Here is a 25,641-nt window from a genome sequence, read left to right on the forward strand (position 1 = left end):
GGTGGAGATGGATTGGTAGTAATAAGAAGGAAACAGGGCATCTGGTTCTCCCCATCCATGGCAAAAGTATTCGACATCAGCCATGAACCATCAATGATTTCGAATCATCGATAGTCACTGGCCATCCCTAGGGTGATGCAGACCTGGACACTGAGGTCAGAATTCACTCCCCTGGTCGATGTTTGGGGTTTGCGCATGCGTGAATATGCATACCCACTTCCCGGAAGACTTCGGCAAGTTTCACACTCCACGGGGCGTTTTCTCAATGATAGGCTGACAGGGGGCTCGCTGGGGTCTGCCCAGCGTTTTATGGGCATGGGTGCACCCATGCAAACACTGGGCGGACACCTGCGAAGGTCCATGCCAGCTTGGGACAGGCAGCTGACATTTTTCTTTTATCTAGGAAGGGAGGAAGAATCATCCTATGGTTAGCAACCAACAAATGATTTTTCCTCCGTGCAGCCGCATGCTCATAGTGGATATAAGATGCCTAGCGAGCTGGTCTGAATCGGGCCATTGGAGCCAGCTCCACTTGCACACCAGTAGAAATCAAGTATTATCTCGTCATTAAATCTGTATTCTTACATTTTAAATTTACAAAGGAAACTACAGAATGGTGGAAATGAATTAATTTTATACACCTAATTTGGAGCTCTGAAATCTTATATCATACTGTATGTAACAGGATAGCTTCATACTGTAGCTCTTCTATGGCAGTAGTCCTTGGTATAGCTGAAAATTGATTACTGCTCCTAGTTGCTATGTACAGTGACTGCATAGAGAGCTCGTCTCCATGACACTATTTCCCAGAAGCATCATGCGTGAGGATGAAAGCATGACATCAGCACAGCACAAAGAGGAGGAAGCGAGAATCAGGGCTCAGGCAGCATCAGCATCAGAGAGGTATCCCTGTGATGCTGCCGCCGCCGCCGCCTCCTCCCAGTGCTGCTGACCATCACACTGCCTACTTCCGCCTGCTGCCTCCGTTCTCACCCGGGGATCCATGCAGCCGCCTCTGTGCATTTCAGTCCTCTGTGTTTAATGCAACTCCCAAAGTGCAGCAGAGGACAGGCCGCACAGCATGCACTGGGGTGTTGCTCTAGTCCCTTCCAGGTCTTGTGTGATTGAACTGAGTCGGAATCAGTCCCTGTCTCTGTGCTGCTGTGTGGGAGCAGAGGATAACTACTCCTTTTATGGGGACATCGTCGCTTTCCCATTGCAGGATTACGGAGGCGTTATGTCAGGGCTGGGATCCGATTCCTGGTGGAAGAAAACCCTCTACCTAACCGGGGGCGCCCTGCTGGCTGCTGCTGCATATCTCCTACATGAGCTGCTGGCAATCAGGTGAGGGTGGCCTTCTGGGTATATTGTCAGAGTGATACCTGTGTAGCTGCTGAGAGATGCTGGATACATGACATTGACAGTCTCCTGCTATACCTTGCTTGCTCATGTTTATCCCTCACGCATTGTTTATGTTCCTGCTGCTATTCAAGCAGTTATATCTCTCCTGCCATATCCCTTGATGACTTGTACACAGCATTAACCCATTTCATTCCATGTGGATAAGCATAATAAAAATAAACAAAAACCATGATACTGTAGTTAGGGTTCATGGAATGCTTGACATTGTAAACTACATTAATAAATACAATTATTTTGGGGTATTGATAGTAAATAATGTATCTTGGTTTGTATACATTTCAGTGTTTAATGTCTAGAAATCATATTCTCCATCTTGTTCGGGTTTTTACTTTGCATTCACCTCAATAACATTGTATGCTGTAAACAACAGTTGGTGGGGACTCAGTGGTTAGCCGGGTGGTGGCTGGGGCTGATGGGACAGCGGTGCTGTCCTATTATTCAAATGTGTATCCCATCACATATTGGGTACATGGGAAAAGGCTTGCGACTGGCTGTCATTCAGCACTGCGCACTCTTTGACACACTAGACGACCCACGCCGCCGCAGATATAGTTAACGTGGGTGGACAAATTTAGCATAATCACTGAATGATATTGTAAACGTCACCAGGACCCTCTGAACATGTGGGTTGTTGGCTATATAGACCCAATCGTCCTGCACGTTCAGCCGGCGGAGGGCGTTCATGAAGCAAGGGAGTGCACATTATTAACAATATAAAGTGTACACACTAGAACATTTAAAAAAAATTATTTCTCTGAAGGACCCAACCCTGCCTTTTGGTACTAGCTGACACTTAAGGGCAGCAGCCGGCACAGTTCCTAGAAGTTGGTGCTAATGCGCATATGCCTGCCCCAGGGCCTAAGAGTGAAATTAAGTGAAGTGTCAAATGGAGCATACACAAGGGACGGTTACAGACCCATTTCTAAATGCCCCCATACACTAGTCACACTTTCCTAAGGACAAGTCGGACCAGTTTGTCCTTGAGAGCTCCCAGCAGCTCCCTGGGAGGCTTGCTTACAATTTTGCACTTGATGTGCCAAATTTACATGCAGTAAATCACATGTTTATTATGGGGAGCTGGCAGGGGCAGGCAGCGGGGTCCCTGCGTAGCGGGGCAGTCAGCAGCAGGGACCTGCGGCAGCTGGGAACTAGTAGCGCTATTTGCCGGGCAGGTGGGCAGGAAGCTGCTGCTGAATGTGAAAACATATTTTGAAAAGACTGGCTGGCCATTTATTGGCTGAGAGAATTCTCTCAGCCAATTAGATGGGAGGTTGCTGATAATAAACGGTTGGTCAGTCTTTTCAAAATATGGTTTAACAATCAGCAGCCACTTCCCGCCCGCCTCCTGTCAAACTGACTGCCCATTGCCACAGGGACCCCGCTGCCTCCCCAGCACCACAGGGACCCCGCTGCCTCCCCAGCACCACAGGGACCCCGCTGCCTTCCCAGCGCCACAGGGACCCCGCTGCCTCCCCAGTGACACAGGGACCACGCTGTCTTCCCAGCGCCTCATGGACCCCGCTGCCTCCCCAGCCGTCGCGTCAACCCACTGTCCGCTGCACATAGCTGTGTGCCTGCGGTTCTTCACCTGGGATCTGACCCAACACATCATTGATGCTTAAAAGCACCCGCGATGTGCCAGTGAAGGGTCCAATCCGACAAATTTAATATGCAGCCCGTTCAACCTACCAACTCCGACCCAATGTGCACAGGACCGCGCATCAGGTCCGAGGGGATGTCAAACACATCCAATTTGGGCTGATTTCTTTGCCCACTCCGTTGGATTTGGGCGAAATCAGCCCAACTCGGACAAGTGTTTGGGCACCCCAAACGATCTCAGCAGATCACTTTGAATAATGTGAAAAAAAACGAAATATATACATGTGTAGAATTGTATAAAATTTTTTTTTTAAAAGACAAAGACACCTCCATGACTTTGAGCTGGAAAGAGAGGCAATGATTGGGCGTACCTTCACTCACACTAGGTGTAGTTGAACGAAGGCACATAAAGGTATAAACATATAATGGCACAAAAGGGGTTAAGAAGAAAACCAGCACTGGATCCTCCTTGATTTTAACCATGGAGTGTTGTCAGGTGTGGATTAACTTGTGCTGTCTTTGGCACCCCAATTACTTCAATCTCGCATGCACATAACGGTTTCTTTATGCAGATATCACTGGTCAATGAATTTCTGGCACTTCATAAAAGGCAGACACTTACTTAAGAGTTCTGCCCGTAATGGTTTCTTTGACAGGTGATTCAAGCAGAACACCAATAGGAATATATCACTTACTTTCTATTTCAATCTCGCATTCCCATAATGGTTTCTTTTAAACACTCGGCTCCAGGTACTTCAAGATAAAAGTATTTAATATCCAAAATACACACAATAAAATTCACAAACAACAGCTTTGCGGGGTGGGATGGAACACGGGTGCAGGCTGAGAGATGTCCCGGCCGAGGGACGCTGCAGACGTCAATCAGCACAGGTTGCCGCCCAGCAGTTCCAGGATAGTTCTTCCTGACCACCTACACATACAACGCCTGAGTGGTGGGCGAGGTTTGCGGTATGGGTGGCAATGCATTTCGGAAATCTGTTTTCCTTTTTCAAGACGTGCCAAAAAGGAAAACGGATTTCGGAAACCCCGTTGACGCCCATGCGCAAACCTCGCCCACCACTCAGGAGTTGTATGTGTAGGGACATCTCTCAGCCTGAACCCGTATTCCATCCCGCCCTGCAAAGCTGTTGTTTGTGAATTTTATCGTGTGTCTTTTGGATATTAAATACTTTTATCTTGAAGTACCTGGAGCCCAGTGTTTAAAAGAAACCATTATGGGAATGTGAGATTGAAATAGAAAGTAAGTGATATATTCCTATTGGTGTTCTGCTTGAATGAAAATATCACCTGTCAAAGAAACCATTACGGGCACGCGGGGCAGAACTCTCAAGTAAGTGTCTGCCTTTTATGAAGTGCCAGAAATTCTTTGACCAGTGATATCACCATAAAGAAACCGTTATGTGCATGCGAGATTGAAATCTAAAGTAAGTGGGGTGCTAAAGAGGACACAAGTTAATCCACACCTGACAACACTCCACGTTTAAAAGCAAGGAGGATCCAGAGCTGGTTTTCTTCTTAACCCCTTTTGTGCCAAATTGTCTGACTGAGGAGATTGATGGTCTCCTGAAAGAAGACCAGCTGCTTTTATTAAATTAAACATACACCCACAGCGCCAGGTCACTTGTAATCCCCCTTTTTTTCTGTACAATATAAACATATAATATTTTCTTTCACTATGGATGAGAATATATTGCGTACCCAACTCACATATTATGGGACTAATTCAAGACGCATCTAGGTAACTTTAGGGATCCTCCGAACGAGAGGAATTCATTTAGGAGGTAAAAAAGATTTTTTTGGTAACACAAGTGGTAAAAAGGGGTTTATCATTTAGGAAAAAAACAGAGGGAAAGGAGTTGGGGGGGTCCAGCACGGGTGCTGGACAGTTTCATGACAGTCGGGATTCAGACAGTCATTACCCAGACACCGTCTATTCTCCCTTGTGGGGGTCCACGACCCCCATAGAGGGAGAATAGAATAGGTGCCGAGCGCAGTGAGCCCGCAAGGGGCTTTGTTGCGCTTACCATGCTGTCTGAGTCCGGCCAGTCAGGATCCCAACGTCGGGCTAATGACTGTCGAATCCCGACTGTCGGGAGCCTATACAACACCCGTCCAGCACAATGCAGTGCCCTCCCAATACCAGGGATTACAGTTCAATAGGGATATGATAAAATCAATAAAATAAAAAATGTAAATATATATATATATTTTTTATTCAAAGTATATACATCAAGTGCAGGGTCGTAAAGTCCAGGTAAAAAGGCTGTTCACACTCCAAAATAGATGCGTTTCGGTCTCTGGGACCTTTATCAAGATTCTCCAATCTGTAGCGTATTGCATGCGATTTGAACTAGATGCAATGCAATGAAGCATAAAACGTACCTGTCAGCACCATGGTTTGTGTTACCAGCTGTGACTGTGGTGGACCATGGAAGGGCCCTGGGAAGCGGAAGGAGGGTGGCTTGATGTATGATGTAGGCAGCCATGCACTGGGATAATGGAACAGCCGGACCAGAGTGTTGGCGGAGACCAGGAACAGGGACGCAGAGTCTAACTCACCGGTGGGTTTCACCAGGGAGCCCCGCAAGGAGCTTTGGTCTTAGCTGCCCCAGCGAGCAAGTCGAGGCCCCCTGCCCTGGTCCTCTGATACTAAGCTGGCTAGTACTGAGGGTAGAAAAAAGGAGTGAACCTTAAGCAGGTGCTGCCAGGGGTGCTGTGTCAAATAGCAGCCACTTGGTGGTGGGGTAGTCGGTCCCACCAAAAACCAAGGTACAAGCAAAAAAGAAGTGGCGCTTGGAAGATGAAATCAAATCAATAATATTTATTAACAATACATATATTAAGTACATATATGTGTATATTTTTTATATATGTATTGTTAATAAACTTGGAGACAGGACTAGGGAACAGGAAGTCTTGAGATGGTGGATAACTGTCGGCCTAGGAGTAGGAGGTAGGTAGCAGTGTCCTGGAAGCGGGGAAGACAGTAGGCTGCCTGGAAGCCGTAAAGAGTTGTTGAGGACCTGGGAGCTGGAGATGACTGTTGATGGCCTGGGAGTCATTGGGAGTTATGAAGTCAGGACACTGATGGTATAAGTCTCTGATAAGCACAGTAGCTGGTTGTCGACCTGGATGTCGACAGTGACTGCCGAGGGCCAGGATAAGGATGGAGATAGTCACTGGCGTGGAGCAATAACAGGAGGTTGGCCTGGGAGACAATATAGGTGACTAGCCTGGGAGCTAGCAGGAATACCTAGCCAGGAGCAGCGGCGACCTCTGCTGGGGATAGCTGGACACACTCTACCACAGGGATGGATTAAGCAGGAGTGACTGGCAGGTGAAGAGTTAGCCATATCAGCAGCAGGACACAGGAGGTGCTAACGCTAGAAGCATTGGGTAGCCTGGAGCCTAGGAACTTCTGACACTGGAGCAAGTACTCAGGGAATAGAATGAGCAATTGTTCGAGGCAAGGAGGAGAACCCTGACATATCCCCCTTGCCTGTCTGTGATTGGCTGCAAGTCACAGCATTAATCAGAACCAGGAAGTACCTGAGAAAATCTTGATTCTGGCAGAGGTGTACAGGTCAGAGTACCGGCCAGCAGAGTGGCCCAATCTGTCAGCCGACAGAGGCAGCATGGGCCCAACATGGAACTGGCAAGGGATGCCGCGCAAGGCCCATGGGTGCACATGGAACATTGCGCCATTATCCGCAGCCGGAGGTGACACAGGTGGTGCGCCTACGACGCAGGGTGGACTAGCAGTTTGTGACAGTACCGTGTGTGGGCATCTTTACATTTCCAGTGGGAGAAAGGACTTTTCCCAAATGTAAACATAACCTCACACACAGTACGATTCTCACTTTAGATTTGAACTTTTTAGTTCAAATTGCACAGGGTATATTTTGCCTTGTGATGCATTGCGCGCTCCTGTGTAGCTCATATTGCCAGGCAAAATAGTATGTGCAGGTAGGTATTTTGTACTTCATCGCATCGTGTCTAGTTCAAATAGTACCTATGGGAATCGCATGTGATATGTACTTTACATATTTAGATAACATATTGTTATCTAGTCCAAATCTTATGTAGTTCAAATCTTATGTAGTTCAAATAACACAGTATATAAAGTTACATGGTTCGATGTACAGGTGCGATGCGATGTACACTCCCAGGCACATCCCATCGCACAGCACATAAAGTACTTTCTGAATTAGATTGTATCGCGTCTAGTTCAAAACACACGGTGCTTTAGCACATCACATGCGTTTTGAACTAGATGCCATTAGTTTAAAACACACGGTGCGCATCCCCGTGATAATTTTTTTTCCACCGTACACTTACATGCAAATGGATGTGTGAGCATACACATCCATTTGCTTGCAAACGCGGCTGTTCTCTTGGGGAAAGGGGCATGACTTTGTTTGCCCAGTGGGTGGCGTCTAACTGCTCGGTAAGCAGAAAATGTATGTTGCTACTGAGCCAGCGTGAATCACCCCCATTGTATAGCTCAAATCGCACCTAGCACACCATGGGGGTTATTCTGACTAACTTGGAAAGGCACAATCACTCTCTAATGGACAAAACCATATGCACTGCAGGTGGGGATGATGTAACATGTGCAGAGATTGTTACATTTGGGTGGGGGTGTACTTCAAAATTACTGTATATCTGTATTGCAGTGTAAAAATAAAGCATCCTGTATTTACCCTGATCAGATACAATAAAACACCCAAATCTAACTCTCTCTGCACATGTTACATCAGCCCCACCTGCAGTGCATATGGTTTTGTCCATTAGAGACTGATTGTGCCTTTACAAGTGAATCAGAATGTGTGGGCACCATAACCTAAACCTTCCCTCCCGCAACCTAACCCTAGCCCCTGTAACCCCAGTGCCTATCTCTTACCTAGCACTGGTTGTAGTTGTCAGTGTTGATGATGCACTGCCCCCTGCTTTCTGCAGCTGGCACCGTGTGACTTCCCACATCTACATTATTACCTTAATTACAAAACGACTTTTGAATCTTTTTGGTACAAATACACTGCAGGTAGTCAATTTGATTTAAGGCCTGATTCTGAGTTGGGAATAAAGCAAGAAAGTGTAAATAATACCCCTTTCAAACCGCAAATGCTGGGTCACACCCAGGATTAGGACATGGGTATGTGTCAGGAGCGACATGTGCTATAAGCTCCGCTTCTGACCGGGCTTATGGCTGGGTTGCTGACATCACAATGGAGCGGGGCTGAGCGGGGTCGGGGGAGGAGGCAGCGCTTGGAGCTGACAGTGCTGCCTCCTCCATACTGTGAGTGGGACCCGGGTCACTCGACCAGCAACCCGGGCATGGTTGAAATCCCGGGTTGCTCGACCTAGGGCCTTATTCTGGTCGATGCGTAATTTTCCGAATTCTTACGGATGACGTTTTTTAGCCGTCTGCGCATGCGTGTGCAACGCTATGCGCATGTGCCACGCAAGGTGTCCGTACTCGTTCTCACTAATACCGTACAGAAATGTGCACCGCATTCACTTGGGAAATATGGGCGTAATATGGGCGTCATTCGGAACTACACAGGGGCGTAGTTTCAAAGTGGGCTAAACTGGGCGTAAACATGGGCGTACACGAGGGAGTGCACTAATTCTGGTAGGCGTGCATTCGGACAGCACACCGACTGCACACGAACAAAAAGGCAGGAAATATGCGGTCTTCATAAGCAAGTATTGCTTTGCGGACACCACTCGGTCATGCGCTAGGCATCCGGAACGCCCAATCAGTACGGGCGCACCTGAACCAATGTCAGCTGAACACAATACAATCCACTCCTTTACTCATTACTCATTAATTACACTCTTGTCATTGTTTCAATTGGAACCATTGCAGCTTAAATGGACCATAAGTTTCCTTTAGTGTGTGTTAGTAGTAATTAGCACATTGTAGAATATTGCATTTGACGTGCAATTATGATATAATATGCATACATAAAACCTAGATAAAGGGGTGACAATGAATATATAGCACTTCACATGATGTAAGGGTTAATGTCTGTAATGAATGTGGTAGTAATGTGTTTAAGTATGTATTAGGATTTAATTGATTCCAATTCCAAACAAACACTTTTTAATGAGGATGCCTAATTGCATAAGTTGGTCATGTGACAGATTTCGGAGTTCAGATAATAGTGGTGAGTTTTTGCGAAAATACACCGCATCGGTGCGTACAGGCAGGCTCCCGTCCGTTCTGACATGGTAAGACCGTGCAAACACTGTAAGACCGTGCAGAATATGTGTGTTCACCGCACACGCAAGGTTTGGATGTCGTCCGTAAACACACCCTGGTCTTCTAGTGGGAGTCCGTCCGTATGCGGAGGTCCGGTGGGCGTTTCTTCGGACGATGTCCGCACAGCATGGCGTGCGGACCACTCCGAAAGAATTCGGAAATTTACGCACCAACCAGAATAACCTCCCTAGTGTGGTGCTTTCACACTGCACCTCAACCCGAGTTGGTGACGGCAATAACCTGGGTCGAGAGTGCGGTCTGAAAGGGGTTTATCTGTGTACCTCAGTAAAACCATCTTGTACTGCAGGTTGAGCAGATGTAAAGTGTGCAGAGAGAGTAGATGTAAGAGTCATGTCAAAACTTAAATCTAAATTGCAGTGAAAAATAAAGCTGTTCAGAATTGCAGTTTAGATTTACACCCCTTGCACTACATTATCATTTGCCCAAGTTTACAGTTACTTGCTCTTTACTGCTTTATTCCCGAATCGTGATCTTTGTATTGGGATCCAGAAAATACCAATGTAATTTTTGAAATTAAAACATTTAATTTTCTTAGTTCTTTATCCATTCAAACCAATGTCTTACTAATACTCTGCTTCAGAGCATGTTGTTTCTTTTGGGATAAAAGTTTTCTATTCATAAACCATGACACATCTATCTTTAGTGCTACTGTTCTGTCTACTTCATGAGTATAACGTATTCGCTAGAGCAGTGATGGCTAACCTTGACACTCCAGCTGTTGTTGAGCTACACATCCCAGCAGGGACGTGCAGTCAGGGGAGGCAGGGGAGGCAGAGCCTCCCCTGTCATTAGTGCTAAACATAATAAAATAATACAAAGAATATACTTATGACACATATTATGTGTCATAAGTATCTGCTTTATATTAATCTATTCATTTTGACTTCATAATTGGTTGCTTTACTATTTCGGAGGCACCTAGAGCAGTGCCTCCGGCTGTTAATGTTACGGTTCAAGGAACAAGGGGCGGGCAGGAGGTATGGCCAAGCACCAGACTGTAAAATCCCATTAAAAAAACCTCTCGAAGCGGCACCTATAGCGGTGCCTCAGTGACAGGGACATGCTTTCAAAGCACGCCCCTGTCAGATAGGAAGCTGCGATTTGTCAGCGCAGCAGAAGCAACCAACCCAGACCAGCTGCACTGGGTACAGACCTCCGCCCCCTCCCTTCCCCACCCGGTGGCTGCACGGACACTCACACCTTCCCCTCCCCCGGCGTGGGCATGATGGAAACCTCCGCATATCCCCCCACCCCCCTTTCCCACCCGGCGGGTGCACGGACCTCCACCCCCTCCTCACCTGGCAGCTGCACAGATACCGACACCTCCCCGGCGTGCGCATGATAAAACCTCCGCACACCCCCTGTGCGGAGTGAAGGTCTGTACCCCCCCCTTTCCTACCCGGCGACTGCACGGACCTCCGCAAGCGCCCCCTTCCCCACCTGCACGGACACCTCCTCTGTGTGCACCAAGTGGGGGCCGCTGACAGCTACACGCAGGGGACATGCATCCTTCTGGAGAACCCAGTAGCCGTGCCCGGGAGCCTGCGAGATGTAAGGTGACAGCCCCAGGGCAGGGACTGGGCAGGTGGGAGATGGAATTTCAGCATCAGGTACTGGGTGCCGTATGCTGGAAGTTGGATCCAGAGGACGGAAGGGGGGGGGGGGGGTGCAATGTGCGCAGGGGGCTGAAGGACAAATGCTCACTGTTGGATCAGATCACTGCACGCCGGAGCTGTCACTGTTGTGCTGTTCAGGGTAGGGAGAATATGTAGGGGCTGGGGGATATGTATGATGGGCATTCTGTGTAAAAGGGCCATTAATAATGTGGGGCATATGTAAAAGGCATTATATGCATAAGGGCAATTAATATTATATGTAAAGGGAATTATGTGTATATGTGAATTTAATAATGGGGGGGGGGGGCATTATGTGTTATGTGCATAAGGGTATTAATAATGTGGGACATATGTGTAAGGTGCATTATGTGAGAAAGAGCATTAATAATGTGTAATACACAGTTTGTGTATGGGGGAATTATTTGTATTAGGGGATGTGCCATATGTGTAAGGGCTTTATTGTGTGGCAATATGTGTGGACATTACTAGTGTGAGGCATTCTGTGTATAAGGTGTATTACTGTTGCGCACTGCGTGTAAGGGTACCACTGTGGAGGTTGAGCGCAGTGGCATTACTACACTACACTACTACTACTACTACACAGGTGCAGGGGATGCGGCTGCTATGGCACCATTGATGTTTGTAGGAACCGCCACTCCCCTGCACCAAGTCATGCTGCTGCCAGTGCCTCACCAACCACTGATCTCACCGCACGTCACTGCATCCCAGCATGCCCTGCATCAGTTTGAGCATGGCTAAATAGTAAAACTGTAGCAGGGCAAACTGGGATGTGTAGTTCAACAACAGCTTGAGTGTCAAGGCTAACCATCACTGCCCTAGAGTGTTTATATTACAACAATTGAGAACTTTTTATTGAATTGTGAAATTCATGAACCTGAAAGACACTTTAGTGAGCCAGAAAACGGGATGACTTGATATGGACAATGTGAAAGGTGTATGGTATATTACCACTGCATTTATATGTCTGTTTTCAGGAAGGAGCAAGAAATTGATTCCAAAGATGCCATTATTTTACATCAGTTTTCACGGCCAAACAACGGTGTTCCCAGTTTGTCTCCATTCTGCCTGAAAATGGAAACGTATCTAAGAATGGCTGACTTACCATATCAGGTAATAATTCAAATAAAGTAATGTATACCCAATATCTGATTAATCATGTATATTGTGCTGAGTGAGAAGAAAATAAATATCACAGCAAATACTTGCAAACAGAAAACCCCATATTGCTGAAAGTAATACAAGTGTGAATACTTGTAAAACTTCCCCAAATATATTGTTACTAATGTTTTATAGTAATATTTTGCAAGACGTATTTACACACTCCCATTTGTGGAGCTAGACAAGGCCCTCCATGGCGCCCGTGAATATCCCTGATGGCAGTTTTCAAAAGTAGGCAAGTGGCAGAACACTTAGATGCTGATGGCAGGCTGCCGTGTGCGGGCCTGGTGCTAGGGGGTTTGTCCACACCCTTCATTTTATACATTGCTATAATGCTTAAATTAGGGTTACCAATCACAGCATTGCATGTGTGGGCTCATGGTTATGCCTCACCCAATGGCGGAACTGCTATTGGTGTAGCAGGTGCCCACTGCTGCCCATGACACCCTCTTCCTGTCACCCACTGTTTTTCCCTGTCACGCTCTGTCTCCCCCTGCCTCTCCCTGTCACCCTTTACCTCTCCCTGTCGACCCAATGTCTTTTTGCATATTGTGAACTTGGGTTGGGGTGGAGAAGAGGGGCCCAGATTATACTTTTGCACCTGGGCCCACTACCCACAAGTTCTGCCACTGTCCTCACCTGTATGTTCCGGCCCCCACTCTGCCCACTGGTAAATCTGTACTCGCTCTCCCTAAATGCCTCAAAGTTGCATGTGACTTTTATTCCCTGATGTGCTAGGAGTAGACAAGTTCCAGAAGAGCACATAGAGCAGATAGGGAATGGGTTGTAGACATAGGAAATCATTCATTTGAAGATTTGCTCATAGTGTATTGAAGCTCAAAATAAGGTTTCTTCCAAAATACTTCAATTCTGTTCTTAATAATTGTTCCTGTAAATAGCACAGAAATAGACTCACACTGGAGATAACAGGGAGACTCTGAAATCATTTTGGTATCTTGGCTGTATCATTTCCATAGATCAAATAAATCGTTAAAAGGGATCCAAGAGAAAGCACATAATGGACTTTCCGATGTATCTGTGTCCATGAATAATGGATGATACAGCCCTGCGTAGCATGAGATTGCTGTGGTTACAACAACATATTTTAAAGAATTTATACAAAGCTTTATGTCAGTTATTGTGAATACGGAACTAGGCTTCAGCAGTGAGAGCTTAGTACTGTATTGTTCAATGTACTGTATGTTTTAATAAAGTGGCACATACATGCAACCAGTGATCTACTTATTGTTCCTATATTCTAATTTCTTAATTTGATAAGGCTTTGCCCTATACATCAGAAAGTAGCCTCCGGTGACAGCATCCAGATAGCATTATTACATACTCGCACAAAAGACACTTAGCTGCCTATGGGAAGGATGCACTTTTTCCATATGTACCAAGCTCCAGAATGGTAACTATATACCAGTATGTAAAAGATAAGCTGAGGGCTTTATCACATCGCCAGAATTTATGTGCAGATGCAGTATACCAGCTTCTTACCAGGTTCTCCAGGGCCCACTTTAGCCAAGGCAGGGACCAAAGTGTGATCGAGCACAGAAGATAACCTTAAATCATGATAAGTACACACTGGGGGTGATTCTTGATTGATTGGTATCGGTGACCGATGTTTTACCTCTGTGCATGTGTATATTAGTGTATGTGCATGCCGGGCCGTATTAACAATGGGCCTGATGGAGTACAGCTCCAGGCCCACTCTCCAAATAGGCCCATTTATTAGATGAGGACTGATGCTTTCCAATGAGCCCAGCCCCGCATTGCTAGCCCCCCAGGAACCGGAGATACCATTGGGCAAAGCTGGAACGTTTCCCCCTAGGATAACATGGGACCCACTAATTCGGACCCCCACCCAGTTCCGATGGCTGCCAGTCCCACCCTGGCATAACAGGGCCTTCAATGTGATATCAAGCTGGTTCATATGGGTTAATTGGTTAATTGGTTTATTGCGGGTAAACCAATTTTTTTATTTCTGAAATGTAATTTCATGGCTATTCATTGGTTCTGGAACCAAATGGCCCAGTTTTAAAGGGGATAGCCCCAGGGAATGTCCCTGCATGATCCTGGGACCATATTACTGGGTAAGTCCCTGCATTTTATGGTGTGAAAGGGGTATTATTTCAAATAGCCAGGACCTGCAGTGCTCTGAATACAGCCGGGCAGCTCCCCCGCCCTCTGCCAGGCTGTCAATGTCTGTCACTTCTGCCTGGCGGTGGCTGTCCTCCAGTTACCGTGAGCATGTAATCCCACATGGCAACGAGCATGGAACCCCTGGTAATGAACATGGGTACTTATGTAATATCTGGGCTCCCGTTTTTCTTATGAGACCGCGTCCCCTTGCGGGGCTCGCTGCGCTCGCACGCTTCGGGCACGGTGGCTCGCTGCGCTCGCCACATCATATAAAATCAACTCCATGCGTAGTTGGATAGTAGGGGTATGAAAAAATGGGGTGCATTTAACATGGGAGCCCAGATAATACATAAGTACCTGAACATGGAATCCCTGGCAATGAGCACGTAGGTAAGCAGCACTTATGTAGCATCATTTTTAATTGGCATTATGGTGTTTGGCATAATACGTAATGGAAATGATGGTGTGTGGCTTAACATTTAATGGGCATTATGGTTTTTTGAATTTTGGCTCAATCTGTTTGGTAGAGTGTGTATTTTGGCTCAATCCATGTGGCAAAATGTGAATTTTGCCTTAATCTGTGTGGTATAACGTGAATTTTGACTCAGTCAGTGAGAATTTTGGCTCATTCCATGTGGCATAATGTGTAAGAGGCAAGTACAGTATAAGGTTTACTCTTGTGTTGCATGATTTGTATAAGGGGTATATGGCGTCCACATAAAAGGTGATGAACTGTTGTCTACCAAGTTTTGGCTTTCAGTATTTGTTTTATGACTGGAGCCTCACCCCGCAAGTATGTTAGGACATCGGCGTGATGCATCCTGTGAGTGTCGGAATTTGTAATACATATATATATATATATATATATATATATATATATATATATATATATATATATATAAAATTAGTTGAAAGTATTTACACAAATAGAGACACACCCATGAGCAGACCACCCAACCAAAACACTGGTCACGTCCCCCACATTATTAGTTGCTGGCCACAACCCTTATTATTGCGCATATAAGGCCCTTGATAATCTTCAGCTCCAGGCCCATTTAGACCTTAATCTGGCAAGTGTGCATGTGAAGGGCTGCGGATGCCTTTGGCGACTTGCACAGTCGCCAAGCGTTCGCACAAGGGGGGGGGGGGGGGGGGGCAGGCAGGGGATGTTCGCATGGGGACATCCTGTGTTTCCTGGGCGTTCCCAAAAAACAGTGGGTGCACCCAGGAAATCGCTGGTCGTCCCCATGCGAATTCAAGTGGGCAGCTGCCTGCTGGGGGTGGGAGGCTGACCTCAGCCGGCCGCCCCATTGGCGGACCCACAAATATGTCAGTTAAGACTGACTTATATTTGCGAACAGGGAAAAAAACATTTGATGGTTGGCGACCATCAAATGATTTTACCACCATACGCTCCCCTGCGAATGGATGTTTATGCAAAACATATATTCGCAATGCGGGGAGGAAATTCTCACAGCAGTGGGGGATGGGCATTCGCTCGCTCAGCGGGCGGCGTTAGATGGCTCGCTAAGCAGCAAACTTATGGTGTTGTTATTATAGTGCACCATGAAACAATTGTAATGAGTTATTTACTATATGTTTGAGCACTAGTCAGAACAGGACAGGCTTTATGTTTTATGCAAGTCTTGAGTGGTTCACAAGGCATGTACATGTGCGCTCACCCCTTAGCCTTACCCACTGCTTAAAGCATCTTTAACCATCCTATGCTGGCTCTGAATCCAAATTGGCCGATGTGAAACAGCTGCTTTCCGATTCACATTGAACAACGGGAGGCCAGGGACAATGGGGAAGAGTCAACGGGGGTGATTCTCTATCACAGAAATGCGGTAAAAACCCCGTTATCTGGGTTTTTACCGCATTTCTGTATGCTGTACTGTGCCTCCGCAAAAGCTGTCGATTCCCTGCAGAAGCGCTGTTTGAGGGATCCGTCACGGATCCCTCCCAGCATGCCCTGCGGCCGGCGCGTCACTCTGCACATGCGCAGATGGACTCCCGGGTCACAGACCCGGAAGTCCAGTGCTGGCACCGCATTGCAAGGGACAGCTCTTATCGCAAGAGCTGTCCCTTGCGTTAATAACAGCATATGTTACAGCATATGCCGTTATTAATAATGCGATGCCCGGCGAAGGGGGGCTGCGGATGTTACAACATCCCGCCCAACATCAGTGATCCCTGTATTGTGTGCAATTTCCCAGGGTAGAGAGTTGGAATTGCGGCTTGTGTATGTCCAAGGGGAGAGGGAGAGGTCAGATTTGGGTTGGTAGTGTACATCCCAAGGCCTGCACAAACCCTTTAATTGTATGCTTCATTAAAAATGTATTAATACAGGTTGAGTGTCCCTTATTCAAAATGCTCCAGGCCAGAAGTTTTGGATTTGGAAAATGGATTATTCTGTATTTCGGGATATTTTTGTATTTCCATGATGTATCTTGAGGTATCTTGCATTTATGTTGTGCAAACACATGAAATACACACAAATATATTTTATTTGTGCATAAAACAAGGTTTCAAAACATGAAAAAGTTTGTGTACTATCTCAGGCACTGAATTTAAATGCTAAATAATCATTTTCCTGCACATATTTAGTGCTGGTTACATATCATGTCCCCAGTAGTGCTGTTACATATGTCCCCAGTAGTGCTTTTAGCCCCCCCAAAAAAGTACATTTTGGAAACTATGGTTTTTGGAATATTGTGGATAACGGATATTTGGATAAGGGATACTCAACTTGTAATGACAAAATACAAAAGTTAGAGATTTATATCTGGAAAGGAAACATAGCACTTCATGAAGTTCTAGGTACACCCCTCCCCAGGGATGACAATGGCCATCGGTTTTGTGGCCATGCCATTATGATGTGGTCACATACACAGGATATTGTGATCACGCACCCGTCTCCATACTAAATTATGCATTTTACAACTGTCTGTATTTATTATTTGCTTATTCATTGCGTACAATGAATTTACTGTTGTTTTTCTTCATGTATTTCAGAACTACTTTGATGGGAAGCTGTCGCCTCAGGGGAAAATGCCTTGGATAGAATACAACCATACAAGAGTATCTGGCACTGAGTTCATTATTGACTTTTTGGAGGAGAAACTTGGAGTCAATTTGAACAAAAACCTCAATCAACACGAAAGAGCTGTTTCCAGAGCAGTCACCAAAATGGTCGAAGAGCATTTTTACTGGTGAGGCAAATATAGTATGACACCTATTTTTGTATGTGAGCGTAACCACAGAGGGGTCGAGAAGAAGAAGAATTTGAATGACACTTGGCTACAGATGTTCCTTTAATGCTTGCATGAAATGAATGCATTTATTCGCACCTCATGTTCTTGTACCTCTTTATACCTGGTTCCATAGCCACCGTCATAATCACGGCACCCCTAAACCCTACCCTTATTATTCCCAGAATCAATGTCCTCAATATGAAAGTCACCATTAGAAAGGTGTGTGTGGTATTTCTGGATCCGATGTGTATGTGACCTCTTTGTTTTAGGGTCTCAGGGGGTTATTCTGATTGCTTGCAAAAGCAAATTCATTCTTTAATGGACAAAACCATGTTCACTGCAGGTGGGGCTGATGTAACAAGTGCAGAGAGAGTTACATTTGGGTGGTTAAACTGAAATCTAAATTGCAGTGTAAGAATAAAGCAGCACAGAAACAAAATAATTCACCCAAATGTAACTCTCTCAAATGTAACTCGCACATGTTACATCATCCCCACCTGCAGTGCACATGGTTTTGTCCATTAAAGAAGGAATTTGTTTTTGCAAAGCAACCAAAATAACCCCATCAGTGTAGTATTATCTTACTATTACTATTATATTTACTGGACAAGAATTGCACATATGTGTAATAACTAATGTTTTTTTAGATACCAAAAAAAAGCCAACAAATAATACACCTTTTTTAATAATTTGTTGTTTTTCACCTCTCATTTTTTTCTTTTTACAGGACTTTAGCCTATTGCCAATGGGTAGATAATCTAGATGAGACTCAGAAGATGATTTCCATTCCTGGGCCACTTAGTGACTTGCTGAAGTGGATTTTGTGCCACCTGACAAAAGGCATTGTGAAACGGGAAATGTATGGGCAAGGCATTGGGCGCTTCTCTGAAGAAGAGATTTATATGTTAATGGAGAAAGACATGCGATCTCTGGCTGGACTGCTGGGTAATAGCCTATTAATAATAATAATAGTAATTCTGTATCTCTCTGTATAAGTTTTTTGATATTTTGAAAAAATATTTGAAAAAGCATAAAATTAAGAACAACCCCAATAAATGCCCAACGTTTTTTTATTTTTTCAAGAAGACACTGCATACCGAGATGGAAGGCAGTGCAGCACCGAGAAATAACATGGCAATTTGAAAGCAGGCACTGAGCCAGGAACATGGCCAGGAAATAGGTTGTGGAAGCCATGGTTTCTACTGGATCCCACACTGCACAGGCATACTGCAGAAGCTGAGCCCGTACAGGCAGAGCCGGGTGCACTGCTGATGTATCATGCATTGCAGCAGTCATCTGACATATTTGCTTGCTGGGATGCCTGTGATTAGAATTGTGTGCTTGCTGGGCAATGTTTGGGATTGCAGAAACCCTTCATAATGTGGGATACCGTGCAATTCACTGATGGCACCACCGCTCGTTTTAACCATCATCAGGTCATATGTGTTAAAGCCAAAAAAACCTAGATAACAGTAAGAGGAAGAGTCTCGTCAGAAGTCTGAGCTGGTGGGTGCCCAATAGGCCTAGGGCACTGAACCTTAAATTTGAACCTGTGTGTATCGCAAAGGACTCTCATTCAAATCTCTTATAGCTGCACTAGTTGGAGGGATGTGGGTGTGCATGCTAATATCCTCCCCTTCCAACCATAACATTGTGGTCTGTGATGACTATATTGATTGAAGAGATCAGTCAGCTCAATATAACCTCACCTCGAGGAACTCCCCTATTTATGCAAACATGGCAGCTCACAGAGATTGAGAACTTGATGCATACATAGCTGTTCTTTATGCCACTACAGAGGGTCTACCATAGAGTTCTATTGAATAGCTATGGACAGCTGGTACTATATTTGTCCTAAAAAAAAACAAAAAAAAAACGGTACTTATATATTAGTTGGGCGTCCTCTACAGTTATTACGCTCATACCCCCACTATCCATGTCCGCATGGAGTTGATTTTATATAGTGTGGCGAGCGCAGCAAGCCACCGAGCCCGTAGCGTGGGCGAGCGTATCGAGCCCCGCAAGGGGACGCAGAAAACTAAGCAAATAGCTTAGTGGGCGCCCAACTAACATATAAGTACCAAAAAAACATTATGGGCAGGATGCACACAGGTTAAACATGCTGGCAAACCTCAGAAAATACAGTTTTCAGAGGTTTGGCAGAGTGAGAAGCAATAGTGACTACGGTAATTATACTTGGTCAGTATTAAACCAACATATATATTTCCAGATACAGTTAGCAGCTGCCATGTGTTTGACACCATGTAAGAAAATACATTTGAGTCACTAAGACAATATCTTATTGTCCTTAGGTGATAAAAAGTACCTCATGGGACCAAAGTTTTCTACCTTAGATGCCACCGTTTTTGGACATTTGGCTCAGGCAATGTGGACACTGCCAGGAACAAGACCTGAGAGGCTAATTAAAGGTAAATGCTCTGGACAAAAGATGTTTGATTTTGTCATTGTGGCAGGTAATTAATCTTAATTATGCAAGATGTTTTGAAACTTTAACATGATCAACTTGTTATCGTGAACTGTCCACCTATATTCCTGTTAAGATCATAGAAAATGAGGGGCGGTTGGCTCATACTGTGTTGTTCCAATATCTGCAGAATAAAAAACAATGAATAATGTAAATGTTATAACATTTATGCATTATGTATTATACTATAATATTATAAATGTGGCTGATGTTTTAATGTGAAGTACTGTATTTATGAATTGTATTTTGTGGTGATTCACTGCCATCTAGTGTCAGAATTTTGAATCGTCATGCAAAGATTTATTTCTACCAAGTGATGCTATGGTGCATATTTATCACAATACGCATTTTTAGTGTAGATGTGATAAATATTTTTTGTGGTAGTGGAAATTTATATTTTCATGGAAATTGACTAACTTTCTCTTGCCACAGCCTGTTCTTACAGAAGCAGCATGATAGTGTAACGCTATAACATTTCCTCATTATGGTCCCCAACCACACGCACACATAAAATCCACTAACATCTGCAAATTAGTAGTTTATAGGATACTATAAAATAATGGCACCTATAGGATAACAACCACTGGGGTGGCGTGCACACCCGTTGATCCGGGGGGGGGGGGTCCGGGCAGATCCACCGCTCCTGGCAGGCATACCCACTACTGCGGCGGGTGGGTTGCGGGCAGACCCGCTGCTCTGGGTATGGCAGGGGGTGCGGGCAGACCTGTTGCTCGAGGGGGGGGGGCGTGCAGACCCTCTGGGATCCAGGAGGGGGGGTGGTATACGCGCAGACACGCTGCTCGTGGTGGGGGGGGGGGGGTGTGCAGACTCGCTGCTCGTGGGGGGGACGTGCGGGCAGACCCGCTTGAGGGGGGCTGGGGGGGTGCGGATGGACCCGATCGCGGAGGGAATGGGCGGTGCGTGCAGACCCGCCGATCTCGGGGACCCGTTACTCGCTCTCGGGTGCGGGGGATGCATGTGTATAATGCTGGTCCGGGGGGGGGGGGGGCGGGTGTCCTAAGGCAGAAACTATGTGTGTATAACGCTGTCAATCACTTTTTGTAACCCTGCCCAGCGTTATACACACAGGGGATGAGTGACCGATCTGGCTAAATATATAAGTCTGTGTGTGACTGCGAGTCTATCAGCATACAAAATGTTTTCTAGGAAATGCTTTCTAGGAAAACACTGCAGTGTAACATTTAATTTTGTCACCACTCAGCCATCAACACCCACAAACGGTGTACATGTAAGTGGGTTTGACCGAGATAAATATTAGGCTCTAGTTGGGTACTGTTACCAAGCTGCTAAGACTAGCACTAAAATACATGTTTTACACATAGGATCAATTGGAAAAGAGTACTCTGGAATTTATTAAGCGAGTAATAAAATCAATTAAATGTATGCGCTTTCTAAATTGAAGTACGTCAAAGATATCATAGCTCCTGGCTAAGCATGTGTCCTGCTTGTAGGAGAAGATGATGGTCCACAGTGCAAAAAGCAGCAAACAGGTCAAGGTACATAAGCAGAGATTAGTGGCACTTTGATTTGGCAACAAGGAGATCATTGGTGACTTTTGTGAGAGCAGTTTCTGTGAAGTGGAGAGGACAGAAGTCAGACTGAAATGAGTCAAGCGGGGAGTGGGAGAAAACATAGTGTTACAGAGGATGTAGACAATATTCTCAAGGAGCTTGGAGGTAAAAAAGGAGGAGAGAGAGATAGGTGGTTCCCAACACTGTTTCATGTTTAGGTACCCCTAACATAGGAGGCACCAGATGCAAATTGCACCTCACACTTCTAGCTGCCAGCCTCTTGGCCAAAGGATCAAATGACCTCCTACCCACCTTACTAGGGGGCCTTAAAGCCAACCTATATGCATCTACACTTGTTCTTAGCTAAAAAGGTTGAAAAGCAACAATGCAGGCCATATGACAGACTCCCTGCGGTATAAGACATGCATAATAAACAACTGAGCCCTCCAATGTTGAAGGTGGCAGCCCTTAAGGATCTTACCCAAAACCCACACAAAGGGATGATAAAAAAAAAACATTGGGGGTAGTTTAAATCAAACACAATTAGGATTTGGGAGAGTATATAATATTTTTACTATATACTTATTACTATTCTTTGATTTCTATATTTCAATTTTATGTCAACTACAAAGAAAAAGATTTACAATCGTTATGGGCAGAAAAAATTGCATCCATGAATGACAGGAGTGTCATCTTTATTGCTGACATTGTAAATGGTATTGAAAGGAAAGTATGCCTTTTTGCTGGTGACACAAAGGAATGTAACAGGGTAGACACACCAGGAGGGGTAAAACAAATGGTTAATGGTCTAGGTACTATAGACTAGAGGACTGGTCAAGAGCATGGCAATTACAGTTTAATACCAAAAAATGCAAACCATTGGGGCTCAAAAATCTGAAGGATAATATGAATGGCACTGTATTGGAAACTACTATTTCATATGACTTTGAAGGCAGGTAAGCAATGTTACAAAGCAATGAGGAAGGAAAGTCAGAGTTATGGTTGCATAGGGAGAGGTATCAGCAGTAGAAAGAAAGAAGTAATAATGCCACTGTATAGGTCATCGGTACGACCTCACCTAGAGTGCTGTGTCCAGTTCTGGAGGCCATATCTAACGAAGGATATAAATACATTCGAGACTGTACAGAGAAGGGCAACTAAAATGGTGCATGGCCTACATCACAAAACTTACCCGGAAAGACTAACAATTTAAACATGAATGGGATAGACATAGGATATCCTTATGTAACAATATGGTTAAAAAAGGGCCAGACTAGATGTAGACTAGACTTATGTTTCTATAAGTGGCAGTACAGCTAACAGTGGATACCGGCATTGGCCACCGGCAGTGTGAGTAAGGTGTCTGTCCATCCAAATGCCTTCCTACACTGTCTACCTTACCGCATCATGCTGGCCTGTGTATATACAGTATTACATAAATATTTAGCTATTCACTGGAATATATATATATATATATATATATATATATATATATATATATATATATATATCATTCAAGTTGCGTTTCCTTACTCTGTGGAAAGCCAGAAAAGTAGTCATCCTGAATATATTCACTGAAAATCCATAAGTTCCAAATTGTGTGCAGAAAATATATGAGTAAGATATACTACATATCTTTATATACAGTAGTGCTGTCGTATTCATTGATCATTAGTCAGTGAACAAGTTGGATGGCTCTGGTGGCTCAGTGCTTAAATTAAATAAAAGATTGTGGCACAGTAAGTGCACCGGGTTGATCCCTTAAACTACTGGTGGATGAAAGTCACTGCACAAATGTATTTTCTGGCAGTCCTGATAACATCTCCTTAGCTTATAAGATGCTGAATGAGTTTGCTAGCTAATGCACAGCCATAAAATTGATCATTCAATTTTCTATGTGTATGGCCAACACAAAGGCTAATGACCTGATGATTAACTGTTTAAATGTTGGCTAAAAATACAGACGTTAGTATTTCTGAATGCACTCACATCCACTAGAAGCTAAGTCATGCAATTGCTGAAACGCCTAAGCCCACATGGTAGTATCTAATCTCAGCATAGAGCAAAGGTCCGGCACTCAAAAAGACACTTGGAATTGAATAGCTGCACTCAGTAAGACACTTGGAATTGAATAGCTGCGTTGCAATTCTAGATGGTCCTGAGACCCCACAGCAAGAAGAGAATAGAGAGACGGCACTCTGACTTGATTAAAACAGTCCTTTAATATCCAACAGTTTCTTGTTCAATACCACCCCCGCCGTCAGGGACAAACAGTACGCACTGTTCTATATATATATACTTTTTGATTAGTTATTCTATGCATGTTTCCAAATACTCTCACCGGAAATGCTAGTCAGGAGTGTCAGTAGGAGACTCGTTGTCTCAGCAATGAATCCAACATACATGTTACTTGATTCCTGCTCCTTTAATAAAATACATACCACTTCCACTTGGTCTAAATGAACACACAAAAGATGGAGATGACACTGAGCCATAGTGAGGTTGAGAAGAATATTATGGTATGTAATATTTTTGCCTCCATCTCTTAGCACAGTGCGTAGCACATATATCTTCATGTGAACCATATAGATTGGTGATGCATTGGTGATTTGTGCATCTCAGACCCAGGAAAGCAGCGGCCATCTGCTCTTTCAGAACATGGCAGCTCTAGCCCTGGAAACCTTACTCATGCCCAGAAATCATATAAGATCTCATGTGTAATCACAATGACTGTTCTTTCTTACAGGTGAGCTCATAAACCTGGCCATGTATTGTGAAAGAATAAGGCGGAAATTCTGGCCAGAGTGGCACGATGACAATGATAACTCTCTGTACGAGTCTGATGACAGCGGTGAGGACAGCAAGACACACACCCCACTACAAGACTTCAGCTTTTATTCTAGGACAGGGACTTTTGATGACGAAGGCACAGAAATCAGCATTTCTCAAACCCCAGATACTGATTTCACAGGGCATTCGCTCTTTGACTCGGACATGGAAATTGATGAATTTACAGATCAGGAGCAATGCAAGTGACATGCACTGTATGTGTACGCTGCTTATGAGAGATACTGCAAAGATTCCTGTTCTTACAGTACATTACTAGTACAGGTTTTGCACACATCATTGGTTTATACAAGCCTTATATCAGTCAGAGCAAGCTGCTGGTACATTCAGTTGGCTTTATTAAATACATGCAGTGGTTGCTGCAACTGAAGATGTTTAATAGAGTTTTACCTTAATTTCTGTGTGTTCCACTTCCTTAGTAATGATTTACAAACTATGCCTTCGAAACGTACTCATAACTATTCCACATTCCTCTCTAACATGGGTACACAGTTACACGTGGCCAGTCTGATGTGTAGTCTTTATAGCACTGTAGCCAAAAATGTAAAGCCATGCAAAGTAAGTATTATGAATGTGAGTGATGTCAGTGTGGTGATCTGTTACTGCTGGTTTATGCAAGTGTATAGCAATGCGTTATATATAATATAATGTGTTTATTAAGTTAAGATATCACAATGAATTCATTATTTAATAGGTACATCAGAGTTTTTGTTTTTTTTAATGAGACCAAACTAATAGTGTCCTATTCCTGTCTGTCTCTTGGAAAGACTGATAACATCAGTGACTTACTATAGAATTTAGAACTCAGTAGACACATACGTGGTTCACAAATGCACTTATACGTAGGTGTGATTAGAATGTTGTCATTAACAACTTTTGAAAGATTATTTTATATACAAGTCTTTATGCAAAGGAAATGAGATTGAAAATATTTCTATTTAAAGATGTTTATTGTGCCTGTATCATTTTGTTGGCTTCAGAGAACACAAAGTTCTATATGAATAAATGATTTATTATTTATTTATTTTTTGGCCACTTAACTGGAGAATAAAGTAATATCATTTAGATTTGTTATTTACTATAATGCCAAGAGTAACGTTTATTTTATGACCACTCTGATTATTATTGTTCTTGAAACAGATCTGTAGGCGTAACCACCGTGGAGCAGGAGTGTTAATGTCCACCATGACGCACTACTGAGTCTTCATGCGCCAGAGCATACAGTAACATCCTCACTTAAAGTACCACTTGC

At 44.4% G+C, this 25,641-nt stretch overlaps 1 protein-coding gene across 1 annotated transcript; it reads left to right on the forward strand.

Annotated features, from left to right (window-relative positions):
• The first annotated feature begins 827 nt into the window (after positions 1–827).
• FAXC (failed axon connections homolog, metaxin like GST domain containing) lies at positions 828–25,413 on the forward strand. The gene is made up of 6 exons (XM_083177002.1): positions 828–1,344; positions 11,943–12,078; positions 17,287–17,483; positions 18,253–18,470; positions 19,838–19,954; positions 24,289–25,413. The coding sequence occupies exons 1-6, from the start codon at positions 1,082–1,084 to the stop codon at positions 24,576–24,578; spliced, it is 1,221 nt and encodes a 406-aa protein (XP_083033128.1). The 5' UTR covers positions 828–1,081; the 3' UTR covers positions 24,579–25,413.
• The last annotated feature ends 228 nt before the right edge of the window (positions 25,414–25,641 follow it).

Source organism: Crinia signifera, chromosome 3, assembly GCF_055691185.1.
Source record: "Crinia signifera chromosome 3, ASM5569118v1, whole genome shotgun sequence".
NCBI classification, from domain to species: Eukaryota; Metazoa; Chordata; class Amphibia; order Anura; family Myobatrachidae; genus Crinia; species Crinia signifera.